We start from the raw sequence: 14,738 nt of genomic DNA on the forward strand, positions 1-14,738 counted from the left end.
AGATGCGAAGGCTATTAAAGAAGCATTTGGCTTTCGTCCCCCAGAGACGGATGAGCCTGTGGAATTCATTACCACAGGAAGTAGTTGATGTCAAAACATTGAATGTATTCAAGAGGCAACTATATATAGCACTTGGGGTTAACGGAACCAAAGGTTATGGGGAGAAAGCAGGATTAGGCTGTGGAGTTGGACGATCAGCCATGACCATCATGAAAGGGGGAGCAGACTCGAAGGGCCGAATGGCTGCCTCCTGCTGCTATCTTCTATGTTTCTGTGTTTCTATGTATCAGACCACTGTCTGAAACCTTTACATACCTTCCTTCTGCATGAACTGGAATTTTGTGTGCCCCTCAGGAAGGGAGTCAGAGCCATTGGGAGAACATTTGAAAAGGGCTGTCGGACTCTGGCTGAGTGGATGGAGTTACAAAGGCTGGGGCTTTTATCCTGGGGGCAGAGGAAGGTTCAAGAGGAGGTGCTGCCAATCAAGAACTGGTGACACTTAGGAATATGGGGAGGAACTATTTGCAGATCCAGGAGTCTCAGTCAGGAGAGTATTATGCAAATTTCCAAATGCCTGGCAGAGGAGAAATCCCAGGAAACACCTTAAAGTCAGAGCAATGTGACATGCAGTGTGCGAGAGGATTACAGGGAGCGAGTTCAGTGATAACCTTTGGAAGGGATGTGTGCAAATGCTTAGATGTAAAGTGGGGCAAAGACAGGACGGGGGAGTGTCATTGAACAGCTGTTTGGAAGAGGTAGTACAGGCATGATGGGGAAATGGCCACCTTCGGTGTGGTGTCATGTGGGGTTTGCCTGATGCTGTCACTGGGTCAGATACATCAGATGTGTTCTCTGATATAATGGCTTGTTCAGGGGATGTTCGTTGTTGAAGGGCAGATGCAGAGAGGGCACGTACCTTGTTCCAGTCCCTGCGTCAGTACCACAGGAGTGCGCCCTTCCTGGCTTTTAGTGTTTGCCTGGATTGGGAGTTGAATCCCTGGCCCAGCGCCCTGCTCTGGTGCAGCCGGCTGTGTGCGCGTCGGTGCAGCTGTCAGTCAGTGTCCCTGGTCAGGTTCCCCTCTTCCACTGGAGGATAACTTGTGAGCAACTCTGCAGTTCTCCCACAACTGCTGGGCTAACAAGCAGCTGGTGAAGAGCACATGCAGGGTTTTAACCCCGTCAGTGATTACGGAGTGGTGTGGGCATGGTCGTGAAGCACTGAGACTGCTTTGCTTAGCCTGATGGAAAGGGAATGTGTGTGTGTGTGTGTGTGTGAGAGAGAGAGTGTGTGTGTGAGAGAGAGAGAGAGAGATTGAAGTTGGCAGTTTTTTTCCCCAGCATCAGCATCACTGCAGAGGTAAGTCCATTCAGCTGCAGAAAGACACTGAGAGCAGCCCAGAGGCGGGAAGGCAGGCAGAGGGAGGGGACAAGAGCAGCCTGACTCACTAACTGCCAGCCCTTTGGCATGTGCCCTGCGCTTCCTCCCAGCCCCAGGTTAATGTGGGGGACCCTTCCCCCATAGTCTGCGAGCTGCGCTCCAGTCCACCCCTCAGAGCTGGAGTCAGATAGGCGTTTCCAAGCAACACACACACAGAGTCACATCCATCCATGTGCGAGAGCGATTTGGGGATGCTGTGTCGGACGCTCGGTGTTGGTACCTGCTGCCACAGCCCTTGGATGCTGCGTGGAGCTTTTAGCTGTGTGCGGGGCTCCTGCCAGACCAGGATGTGAACACTACAGTAGGAGGCTGCAAAGAGAAGACAAGGCAGGCACGGAGAGAGAGGTGGGGGTGGTGGAGAGAGAGCTGTCTGTCTGTCTCCCAACTGCAGCAGCATCGTTCTGCTGCCTTCATTTCACAGCCCCCCCTCTCTCTGCCTGTGTGTGTGTGTGTGTGTCTACCTAAGAGGAATCTGACATGGCCCAAGCTGCCAAACAGTTAAAAAAGATCAAAGATGTGGAAGCTCAGGCACAGCTGGAGCAGGAGAAAAAGGAGGAGGAGAAGAGGAAGCGGAGGAACCGTTCACGGGAGCGCAAAAGGAAGGTAGGTAGGTAGGGGAGGGGTGGGGATAGGATAGGGGAGGGTTCTTGTTACAGAGGGAGGTAAATGTGTGGCTCTGCCCCACCGCCCCACTGCTGCCAGCCTCCTGCATGTTAACCATACAGACCCATGCTATATGAACTTGTCAGCCGAACTTAGAGCTTAGGGGCTGGGGAGATTAGAGAGAGAGAGAGAGAGAATGCTGGGTCGCTGCTGGGAGCCTGCCTCTGCACTGAGCCGTGATGGGCATGTGTCCAGGCCAGCAGCTCCCACATTGACCTGCACCTCGCACCACAGAGGCTCAGCTGAGGATTAGGGTCGGACAGGACATCCCCACACACACCTCTGTCCCCTCCCCCTCTCAACCATTACGGAGATAATGGGCAGCATTGAGTGACAAGCAGATCAAGGCTGTAACACACTCACTCTCGTTGCCTCTCTCTCTCTCTCTCTCTCTCTCTCTCTCTCTCTCTCTCTCTCTCTCTCTCTCTCTCTCTCTCTCACGCGCGCGCGCGTGCACTCACTCTCACAGTCGCTCTCGCTCACTGTCTCTCACGCTCAGTCTCACGCACACTCTCCCTCTCTCTCACACACTCTGTCTCTCTCCACACTCTCTCGGTCTCTGACACAGTCTCCCTGACACACTCTGTCCCTCTCTCGCGCGCTGTCTCTCTCGCGCGCTGTCTCTCTCGCGCGCTGTCTCTCTCGCGCGCTGTCTCTCTCGCGCGCTGTCTCTCTCGCGCGCTGTCTCTCTCGCGCGCTGTCTCTCTCGCGCGCTCTCGCTCTCGCGCGCTCTCGCTCTCGCGCGCTCTCGCTCTCGCTCGCTCTCGCTCTCGCGCGCTCTCGCTCTCGCTCTCGCTCTCTCCCTCTCCCTCTCCCTGACACACACACTATCTCTCTGACACTCTCTCTCTCTCTCTCTCTCTCTCTCTCTCTCTCTCTCTCTGTCTCTCTCTCTGTCTCACTTGCGCCCACGCCCTCTCGCGCCCGTGGTCCCTCCGCTCGCGTGATCCGTCCGCGCTCCCACTCCCACGCGCCCTCGTGCTCCCACTCCCACTCCCACGATCTCTCCCACACCCCACACCCCACACCCCACACCCCACACCCCACACCCCACACCCCCCCACACACAGACACGCACACACACACGCACACACGAGAGCGAGAGAGGCTGTGAGAGTGAGTATGTGTGTGTGAGAGAGGCAACGAGAGTGAGTGTGTTACAGCGTTGATCTGCTTGTCACTTAATGCTGCCCATTATCTCCGTAATGGTTGAGAGAGAGGGAGGGGACAGAGGTGTGTGCTACGAGTTAATGATTTACTCCAGCGTGTTCCCAATGATGAGACAGCTGCATTGGTGCTGAGAGCTGTGTACACTCACATGCCTCTAATTTGTTAACTTGTAAAATTTGAGCATCTCTCAATAGCTGCACTTGACAAAACAGTTTTACGTGCAGAAAAAATGTCAACATTGAGAGCAGCAAAGCTGTATGTGTCGTTGGCTCTGCTTAGCCTGTATTGAACAGACCCTGTCCAAATCCTCCCACCATGTATGAAGTAGCATTGACAGAGAATTGCTTTTGAAATAGTGCTGCCTTCGTGGCTCAGTGTTTGGCTTTCTAAGAGAGGATAACAAAAAATATTGTCATGTTTGGAACAACAGCAAGTGTGATGTGAGGTATGTTTGTGGCTCTGAAGATTTGCCACTGTATGTGACGATGAATGGATCGGATGTTGCGGGGACAGGAGCTACACTTCCTGCCATGTCACCCTCCCTCAACTCCACCCTCTGCCATGCTGCTTGCTGGTGTTGAGCTTGCGCTTTGAGTAGCAATTCTGAGCCGGGGCTCACGTTGGAGCTGGGTTCAAGAGTTATACCCATTTTGAGGTGATGCCCCCGAAGAATTTTGGCAGCCTGAGCAAAGTGTGAAGGTCTGGGCATTTTGCTTGTCTCAGGTTCAGAGGTTTTGGCGATCACCAGGACTTGCCAGCATTACAAACCATCAACTGAGTTCCAATCACAGCACAAAGCAGAGATGCGTTTTCAAAATTACAGAAATTGCTAAATGTGTGAGGTACTTCAGAGAGTTATGCAACATCCAATGCTGAGTCTGTTTTTTGCATGCTAAACACAGATTATTAACAAAAACAGAAATTGCTGGAAAAGCTCAGCAGACCCGACAGCATCCGGGGAGAGAAATCGGAGTGAACGTTTCAGGTGGAGTGACCCTTCCTCAGGACTTGTACAGCAATTTATGTTTTTGTTTCTGACTTAGAGCATCCGCAGTTCTTTCGGTTTTTATGCAGTTCAATAATGAACAGCAGATCTTTGATTCAACTGACCCACATGCTGAGCAGTTTGGCACGGATGTTTCTGATACTCCAAGCTTGTGTTGTCGATCATATTAGTCTGTCTTACAAATGGCTTGCACACAACATTTCTATTCCTGTTCAAATAATAATGACAGTTTGCTTCTCTGTTTTGTTTTGAAGACTGCTCATGAACATTAAGCTTCATGGGACTCAGCTGACAATTTGAGTTTTGTCCCCCCGATATCTCAATGTTAGATTGCTGCAAATGTTTACAGCCCTAGTGAAAGTTGGGTAGAGAGCAAAGCAGCAAGAAACTGGGATTTCAGAAGTTATGAATTTGGAGGCTGGAGTGCTGCATTATCTGAGCCTGAAGTTGGAATGGTTTGGGCTCCCATCATGATGAGTGAGCCTGGAGTCTTGCTTTGGTTCACAGCTATCTGGGAGAGCTTCAGCTTTTTCCTCCGTTTTCACTGGCAGCTAATCCTCCGTCAGCAACCCTTGCTTCTGCCAGGCCTGCCCACCTCCCAGTGCCACAGTGACACTCCCCAGATCTTTCAGGCCCATGAGGGTCAAGGCAATTGGTGAGGATTGGTGGCTTACAGCTGTGCAGCTTGGCGACCTTGCTTATCTGCAGTGGTATGTAGTCCCACAGAAATGAAGTCTTGCCTTTTCTGGGATGTTACCCTGTCATGTTTGCACTTTGAGGTTAGTGGGCATTACCTCCTGTGAGGGACCTGCTTGTTGTGGATATGAATCTTTCACGCCTAAAGGAATGACATTGACATTGTTAGTGGACTGTTTCAACTCACAGTCAGTTACTGGGGTGTGTGTGTGTGTCTGCAGCAGGGCTGTCTAATGTGACCGAATCCCTTGCTCATTCCTCATTGACCTGCAATCACTCTCTTCTCGCATCCTGATCCAAATCCTTTTTGAAATTCACTGCTCAAACTGTTTCCACGGCCCATGCATATTCCGGATCATAATCTGGACTGCATCAAAAGAATTCTCCTCTGGCCCTTGTCCCTGATGCCCTGCCTGTGTGTGTTCCGGTTATTGACCTTCCTGCCAGGAGAAACATGATCTTTAGGTGATAATCGACACCTCCTTCATATCTCCCCTTAACCTTCTCTGTCTAGAGAGAGCAACCCGAACTTCTGCACTCCTCCAATTTAATGTTGGAAAATCAGCAAATTTGGGGCACTATACATTGTGACGAAAAGATGGAAAATGTCATATCTGTCAATGTGCATTGCAATGTGTCGCTGCCCCCCCCCCCCCCCCCCGACACGCACACATTAACACCCACCAGTGCAGAGGCATCATAACACGAACTGACCCTCACTTGGCTACAGGCCCCACAGACGCTTCGGATGTTGGTGTGGTGTGTGGTTCGTGCGCACTCACTCACAGTGAATGCAGAGATGGTGACCAGGGTGTGGAATCTGGAATGTACTCAGCTGTTCAGATCGCATCACTGCGGTGTGTCTTCAGATGGGAGAATGTGAAGATAAAATGTACCCTGCACCTTTCCAATTTCTAACCTGTGGCTAGGCTTTGCAAAATTATACAAAATTAAAGCTGATAATGTATTGACGTGGATAGAGAACTGGTTGGCAGACAGGAAGCAGAGAGTTGGATTAAATGGGTGGCTCAGTGGTTAGCAGTGCTGCCTCACAGCGCAAGAGACCTGGGTTCGATCCCACCCTCAGGTAACTGTCTGTGTGGAGTTTGCACATTCTCCCCGTGTCTGTGTGGGTTTCCTCCGGGTGCTCCGGTTTCCTCCTACAGTCCAAAGATGTTCAAACTAGGTGGATCGGCCATGGTCAGTTTCCCATAGTGTTCAGGGATGTGTAGGTGAGGTGGGTTATGGGGGGATGGGTCTGGATGGGATGCTGTGAGGGTCGGTGTGGACTTGTTGGGCCGAAGGGCCTGTTTCCACATTTTAGGGATTCTGATCTTTTCAGAAAGGCAGGCAGGGATGAGTGGGATGCCGCAGGGTTCAGTGCTGGGATCCTAGCTTATCACAATATACATTAATGATCTGGATGAAGGAATTGAATACCACATCTCCAATTATGTAGATGATACTAAGCAGGGTGGCAGTGTGTGCTGTGAGGAGGATGCCAAGAGGCTGCAGGGTGACTTGGACAGACTGGCTGAGTGGGCAAATATTTGGCAAATGCAATCTAATGTGGAGACTTTGGTCTCGAAAACAGGAAGGCAGATTATTATCTGAATGGTTTAGGAAAAGGTGAGGTGCAATGAGCCCTGGGTGTCATGGTAGAACAGTCAGTTGCAGCAGGCTATGAAGAAAGCTAAAGGCATGCTGACCTTCATAGCGAGAGGATTTTTGAGTATCGGAGTCAAGATGTCTTGCTGCAGTTACACAGGGCCTGGGTGGGGCCGCACCTTGAGTATTGTGTGCAGTTTTGGTCCCCTCGTCTGAGGAAGGGCATTCTTGCTACAGAGGGAGTCCAGCGAAGGTTCACCAGACTGATTCCCGGGATGGCAGGACTGACATATGAGGAAAGACCGGATCCACAGGGCTTGTACTCACTGGAATTTAGAAGGATGAGGGATTTCCACCGAAACATAGAAAATCCTCATGGGACTGGACAGGCTAGATGCGCGAAGAATGTTCTTGATGTTGGAGAAATCCGCAACTTCAGATCACAGTCTAAGAATCAGGGGTAAGCCATTCAGGACTGAGATGAGGAAGAGTTTCTTCTCCCAGACAGATGTGAACCTGTGGAATTCTTTCCCACAGGAACCTGTTGGAACCATTTCATTTGATATATTCAGGAGGGAGCTGGACATCGTACTTGCAGCTTCAGGGAAAGCACATGGAGAGAAAACAGGAATGGGGTACTGAGATTGTTTGACCAGCCATGATCATGTTGAATAGTGGTGCAGGCTCAAAGGGCTGAATGGCCTACTCCTGCACCTATATCCTGTGTTTCTGTGGCACCTGGAGCTCATACATGCCTGGTGAGGGCTTGTGGAAGGGTAGGTATTATTGGAGAGTATGTTCCTGTGCTGACACTGAAGTTTGTGTTGGGCATTGCTTGTTCACCTTGAAAGTGGAGTTTGTCGTTGTTTATAAATTCCTTTGGGGCTAGCATTTGACAAATCACTCGAATGACTTTGCTTCTTTTAGATATTGCTCTAAGATATGTTGTCACAGCAAAGTAGAGTCCAACAAAAGAATCAACATTTTGTTTTCAGGTATTATGCCAGGATAGCAGTGGAAACTTCTATCAGCTCTAGCTCTCAACAGCTCTTTTATTTTCACATTGTGAGTCCAGGTATTGTTTTATCATTTTGCAACAGTTATAAAGCCTGAGTTGCTGTTTTCGGAGAGCAGGAGTTGTCACTCAGCACTGAAAGTCTTCACCTTGGCTGGTTCTTCCATCCAGCCTAGAATGGGTCTGTTGCAGGGTCTGATTATGGCCACACCTGGGTTGTTGTAAGTATGGCAAAAGAAAATCTTTTACAAATGAATAGCATATCTAAATTATGTACGCAGGAATTTTCATCAATTTCAATATGCACTGACTAACACACTCATGTCAATGTACTTTTTTTTAAATTGACCTATTTTTCTCATTGACCCATTCAGAGATGTTATTACATGCCTCTGGGGCAGGTGAGACTTTGAACCTGGGGCTTCCTGGTCCAGAAGTAGGGACACTACCACTGTGCCACAAGAGGGCCCACTGCAGCTTGGATGATATGATACTGGAGTCAGAAAGCAGCTGTACTTGCCTTGCTAACATTTCACCCTTGTAATCACTTCTGATCGCATAAATGCAGCCCTGAGTCCTACAATTCAATGACTCCCTTGTCATGATGCGTGGTGAACCGTTCTTCAGTGAGTTTACATGGTTAATGTGCTCAGTAGCCAGACGTTTGGAAATATCTGGCACTTGCATGTCTCAGGCACCTGATCACTGTTAAACATTTTATTGGAGGAGAAGGGATGTTAACCCATAGCAAGAGTTTAAACCAGTTCACTGGCAGAACTGCATGCCTACGTAAGATTGCATCAGTTGTTATGAGCATAGTGAAAACAGATGATATTAAATCAAGAGTTTAGATATGCTGCCCAGGGAAAATTGTGCAGTAATTTCCAGGTATATGCTGCTCCTGAAGTTTTATTTTTGTAAAAGCCTCCAATTCCAGTTGGTTCATACAATTGTGGCCCTAAAATCGATGGACATTGTAAATGGTTTAAACAAAGCTCTTGATAAGAAATGAGCAGCTTTGTCTTACGTGGCAATAAAGAGTGCGGTTACAAGAGGCACAGGAAGAAGGTGGGAACCTGACACCAGTCGCAGTGTTTGCCATTAATGGAGGGCAGCTCTCACTGATGCTAAATCTGGTGTGCGAGTTGATTGTCAAGGGTCACCGTGATTCTGGAGGAAAGTGAGGTGAGACGTCCACAGAAGCAATGTTTTGCGGATGCTGGAAGTCTGAAATCAAAACGGAAAATTCTGGAAACGCTCAGGTCAGACATGTTCCTTTGCCCCCAAAGAATGGTCATTGACCAAGGAAGTTAACCATGTTTCTGTCTCTGCACACATGCTGTCAGACCTGCTGAGTATTTCCAGAACTTGCCCCAGGTAGTCAGTTCCCTCCTATCTCCCGTTCGGCCCTGGTTATGAATTTGACACGCGTGTATGTTGCGACGGCAGTGTTGATGTAAAGATAATTTATCGCCTTGTGCTCAGATTGTGAATAAAGCTGCCTGGAGCAAGATGGCTATTTTGCAACATGACTGAGCAATCTGAAAATTCACTTCCTATCCCTGAGGTCTTCCGTGAGTGTCTGTGTGCTCGCAGGGTTGAGGTGGATGGCTGATGGCGAGTCAATAGTCTGACCTGTCCTGTATACAATTTGAGTGGATTCAGCTGTTTGGTTTGAGGTGTGTTGTGATGTGGCCCACTGGAAGAGTTCTCCAGGTAACATCCACATGTCATGGCTAAAATGAATTTGTCAGTGTCAGAGGGTGGTGTGCTTGTGAATGCTACCACTATGTGGATGGGTTCCTAAGCTCTGTTATGTTGTTCCTGGGAAGAGGGTTGAAGATGGGAGGCTGTCTGATAAAATGGACCGTTTATGCAGCATGTCTTGTATTTTGCAGTGTGTGGAATCTTGCTATGCAAAGTTGGCTGACGTGTTTCCTGCATTGTAACAATGACTTAAGTTCAAAAGCATTTTGCTGGTTGTGAATCCGTCTGAGACATGCACTGGTCACCCAGCTGCATCTCAATTTACATCTCGATTGACATGATGGAGGCTGTGTTTAATAAGTGCTACCCTGCTAACTTCCAAATGAAACATAGGATTTGAGGCCATCTCAAATGGACACGACATTATATCGCCACCATTCTGTGCCCTCAGCCAATAGGCAGGTCCTTGACACATATAAATGAAGAAACTGTGACACGATTGGCGTTTGGTGCACCAAAGTGAGACATTAGCATTCAATGCAATATTAATTAAGTACCATGTGCACTCTGCCTGAAAGAAGCTCCTTGGCACATCGTAGGCTTCTTTGTCTCTCAAGTCTGTGCCAGGCTTTCAATTTGCCTGTAACTTCCTTCAGCTTTCAAACCATCCAACATGGATTTGTTTTCCTTCCACTTTCTTCCTGGAAATTTCCAGTTCCTGCTTTTGTCCCATACCCTTGCATTCTTTTTGATCCAAGAACTGTATCTAACTCCTTATTGAAAGCGTACAATGTTTTGACCTGAACCATTTTCTGTGGCTGAGAGTTCCACAAGTTTGCCACAGTTTGGGGAGGAGTTTTCTCCTCGTCAGTCCTAAATGGCCTACCCATATCCTGAGACTTGTGACCCCCTCGTTCTGAATTCCACATTCATCAGGAACATCCTTCCTGCGATTATCCTGTCCAGTTCCTGTTGGAATTCGATAGGCTTCGAGGAGATCCTGGTCATTCTTCTAAATTATGATGAAGATCATCCTAACTCGAACCAGTCTCCTTTCGTACATCAGTCCATGCCATCCCAGGAAACCTTCCCTGCACTCCCTGCAAGATCGGGACATCCATCCTCAGACGAGGAGACCCCAAACTGCACACACCATACTCCAGGATGCGGTCTCACCCTGCCCAATTGCAGTGAGACATCCCTGCTCCTGTACTGCACTCCTCTCATCGTGAAGGCCAAATTACTATTTCTCATGTTCGCTGCCCGCTGTACCTGCAGTGCTTCTATTCAGTGAATGGGGTACAAGGGCACTTGTGACACTTTCCCTTTCCCTGATTTAGCACCATTCCAATGAAAATCTGCCTTCCTGTTTATGCTACCAAAGTGGATGATCTCAAATTGATCCACGTGAAACTGCATCTGTCATGCATTTGCCCGCTCACTCGGCTTGTCCAAGCCACACTTGAGCATCTCTTCATCCACCTCAGAGCTTACCCTCCCACCCGGCTTTGTGTTGTCTGCAAGCTTGGAGATATTAGATTAATGCCCTCACCTAAATCGTTAATATATATTTGTAAGAGCAGGAGTTCAAGCACTGATCCCTGCAGGACCTAACCAGTCACTGCCTCCCGCTCAGAAAAGTACCTATTTATTCTTAACCTTTGCTTCCTGTCAGCCAACTAGTTCTCTACCCAGGGCAGTACGCTATCCCCAATCCCATTTTACGTGCTTCCTTTCCTTTTTAAGCTCCTTTTGTTGCTGCACCTCCTTTGGCCGTTGGTATATTTGACCCACTGAAATGGCAGTCAGCATTACAGCCCTCTGTATACTCAATCATTGCAGTTCTCTCAGATTAGGATATAGATGTTCAAGATACTATTTCCTCTTGGCTCACTTCCTCAGCAATGTATGAGTAAAAATCGAGCTGCTTTCAGAGCTTTTTGCCCATGTCCTTGGGTTTTACCGAAGAGATTTTTTTCTTTCCCAAATCTTCTTGCATGTTTTGCGATGCTGTTTCGGTTCCTCAGCTTTTACTGTTTCTGTGAACTCGTGCATCAAGACTCTGCATATGACTTTGTCTTCCAAATTGTGAGTATTCATCTGCTCTCTCCATCCTTTCCAACGTGGCACTCATTTCTCTTGTGCTTGTGATCCTTTCCCCTTTGTAAACACGTCTAATGTTTTCCCCTCCTCCTCCAAGGTCATTTCCCACCTGCCCGTGCTGCTGCTCCTCTGATCTGTTCACACTCTTGCTTGGTTTAGTTTGCACTTCTTTACAAAATCTCCACGTTCCATTGTTTGCCACCTTGGATTTTTTGGTGGAGTCATATTCCAATTTTCAGGAGATAAACGTCTGTGTCATTGGCTCTTCGTCGAGTTCCCAAACTCTGAAAACTATTGTGGTGTGTTTGTCTTGGTGTTAGAATCCAGTTCAAAATATTCGTGTGTTGCCAAATATTCTCCTTATCAATATTCAGTGTTTTTGAATTGAGTTGAGAGGGTGTGCATGTTAATGGCTAGGCCAGCATTTATTACCTGTCCACAATTGCCCATGAGAAGGTGGGGACAAACTGCCTTCTTGAGCCACTGCAATCCCGTGTGGTGACCCCCACACGGTGCCCTCAGGGAGGAGGGAGTCACAGGATTCTGACGCAGCGACACTGAAGGAACGGCCAATATATTTCCCAAGTCGGGATGTTGAGTGTCTCGGGTGGTGTTCCCATGTACCTGCTGTCCCTTGTCCTCCTGGATGGAAGTGGGCCATGGGTTTGGAAGGTGCTGCCTGAGGGGCCTCGGTGAGTTGCTGCAGTGCATCTTGTAGACGGGTGGGTGGGTGTGGGAAGTGGGATGTTTTGTGGATGTGGCGCCAATCGAGCAGGGGCGGGGGCTGCTTTGTCCCTGGATGGTGTTGAGCTTCTCAAGTGTCGTTGGAGCTGCCCCCATCCGGGGCAAGTGGGGGGTATTCCATCGCCCTCCTGTCTTGTTCCTTTGTGGATAGCTTTTCGGTGGGGGGGGGGGGGTGGGAGTCAGGAAAAGGGTAGCTCTGTGCACAATTCCTTGCCTCTGACCTGCTGTTGCAGCTGCATTATGGGCATGGGTTCCTGCAAGGAAGTTTTTGGGAATTGGTAACCCCCAAGATGTTAACTGTGGAGGATTCAGCAGTGAGAATATCATCCAGTGTCAGTTTGTCTCACTTTGCATGCCACCTGTGTGTTTCAAATGTTGTTTGCCACTTAGCAGCCTAACCCTGGATTACCGAGAGAGTGTAATTGTTGCCTTATCTCATGGCTGTTTGTGGGACGTGCCTGTGCAAATGGACTGCAGTGTCCCTTGAGGTATTGAAAGGCTCCGTGTACGATATAGGAGGCCATTCATCCTCTGAAGCTGTGCTGTCTCTTTCACAGAATAACCCAAAGTATGCCACACCTGTTTCACTCTCTGTAACCCTAAGCTTTCCCTTCCAAGAATTGATCCACACTTCGTTTGGCTCTTACACTGAATCTGCTTCCAGTATCCTTTCAGAGCAGTGCCTTTCCGACCACAATAACTTGTGTGGTGTTTAAGGGAAGCTTTCCTTCTCTCCAACTCTGTTTCTTGACCCCCTCTCTCTATTTCATCACCCCTCCCCTGTTCCACTACCTTTGTTGTAAATCCATCGTCATGGATTTTCCACATTGCTGCCACTGGGAACAGGTCGTGTTCATTCCTTGACTCCAGAACTCATTGGTAAATTTGTACGCCTTTGTCAAATCTTCTCTTTGAGCCCAGAGAGCAAGCTCAGTGCCTCTTGCCTGCCTTTTGTCCTCGTTGCACCTTCCAACCAACCGATGACTTCTGCTTCCTCTGTCAGGCTTTGACGAGGCACTGACCGTGCTGGGCACATACAACTGTACCTTCTTTTCTTCAATTTCCTTTTGAATGCTTCGTCCTTTTCTGCAGGGCCTGAAGGCAGTTTGTGCCTGGCGTGATCACTCGGCAGGAGTAGGTTTTGGTGTGACTCCTGTCTTGTGTCCAGCGCCTCACTTTGTCTGACAATTGCCAACTTTGTACAGATGGTGCACTAACGTGCGCTTTTCAACATTTGTCAGCTCCGAGACCAGAATGGGCCATGAAACGCATTTCACACGCTGCACAATGTGCGAGTATCCCATAGCATGTTGTGGAGAACGATCTTCAGGGTGACTCCACACAGACAGAATCCACACTCTGCTGGTCCCGACTTCCTGGAATATTTCCAAGTCATCTGCTGTCAAGGCAAAAGAAAATGAGTGTATTCGCACCAGTCATGGGCAATCAATTACCTTCACATTGCACACAGCTATTACATTTACAGCTCTCTTGCCTGCCGCGCTGCAACTCAGCCTTATTACTGTTCTAGCAGCTACTCAGAGGGTCATTTCCTCCCACTGGAATCAATAAGCTCCTGGTTTAAATCCCCCTCTTGGGGCTCAAGCCCAGAAATCAAGGCTGATCCTCCCAGTCTCGAGCTGAGAGAGTGGTGCACAGACAAAACAATACATAAGGAACAGGAGCAGGAGCAGGAGCAGGAAATCTGGTCATTCCAGCCTGCTCCGCCAGCCAATAAGATCACAGCTGATCTTCTCATGGATTCAGCTCCACTTCCCCGCCCGCCTACCGTAATTCTTTTACTGTTCAAAAATCTGTCTATCTTTGCCTTAAGAGCATTCAACAAGTTAGTCAACCGCTTCACTAGGGAGGGAATTCCACAGAATCCCGACCCTTTGCATGGAGATGTTTCTCCTCGATTCAATCTTAAATCTAATCATTCTTGATTTGAGGGATGTCCTCTTGTTCTAGTTTCACCCGCCAGTGGGAACAAGCCCCCTGCTTCTATCTTATCCATTCCCTTTGTCATTTTATACGTTTCGATAAGATTCCACATCCTCCCCCCGCCCCCCCCCGACCAACAGTTCTTCTAAATTCCAGGCTAGGGCTGTAGCGACTACTTGATCTCTCCCCATCAGCCAATCCTCTCAACTCTGGAATCGACCTTGTGAACTTCCTGCACTCCCTCTGGCGCCAGTACATCCTTTCTCAAGCAATTTAAATAAAATAGAGGTGTTATCTGTGCAGTGGGGAGTTAAATCTCACATGGTCACACAGTGATGAGGATTGGGAGAGCTCTCCCCAGTGTCCTGGCCAACACGCCGGCCTTCAGTCAGTATGACACAAGCAGGCTGCTTCTGGCCTGAACTTCCACAGTGGATATTGTGATGAACATAGCTGCCTTCCAAGGTGTTAACTCCACTTCAATTTCGGATCAGCGTGAGTTTTGTGCTGCAGTGGCACTGCCCCAATCTGTGGGCAAGGAGGTCCATGTCCAAGTCCCTCCTGCCCCAGAGGTGTGCCATGCAAGGTCTCAATGGTTTGATTGTAAGTAAATGGAAGGGAAGCAATGGCCTGGTAGTATTATC

At 48.7% G+C, this 14,738-nt stretch overlaps 1 protein-coding gene across 1 annotated transcript in view; it reads left to right on the plus strand.

The window, feature by feature from the left end:
* Positions 1 to 1,915: 1,915 nt before the first annotated feature.
* The window catches only part of LOC125447979 (ankyrin-1-like), a 262,637-nt gene continuing 249,814 nt past the window's right edge, over positions 1,916 to 14,738 (plus strand). Inside the window, exon 1 of the mRNA XM_059641167.1 lies at positions 1,916 to 2,041. Within this exon, the coding sequence (XP_059497150.1) occupies positions 1,916 to 2,041 (126 nt within the window). The remainder of the gene's footprint in view (positions 2,042 to 14,738) is intronic.

Source organism: Stegostoma tigrinum, chromosome 40 (genome assembly GCF_030684315.1).
Source record: "Stegostoma tigrinum isolate sSteTig4 chromosome 40, sSteTig4.hap1, whole genome shotgun sequence".
Classification (NCBI taxonomy): Eukaryota; Metazoa; Chordata; class Chondrichthyes; order Orectolobiformes; family Stegostomatidae; genus Stegostoma; species Stegostoma tigrinum.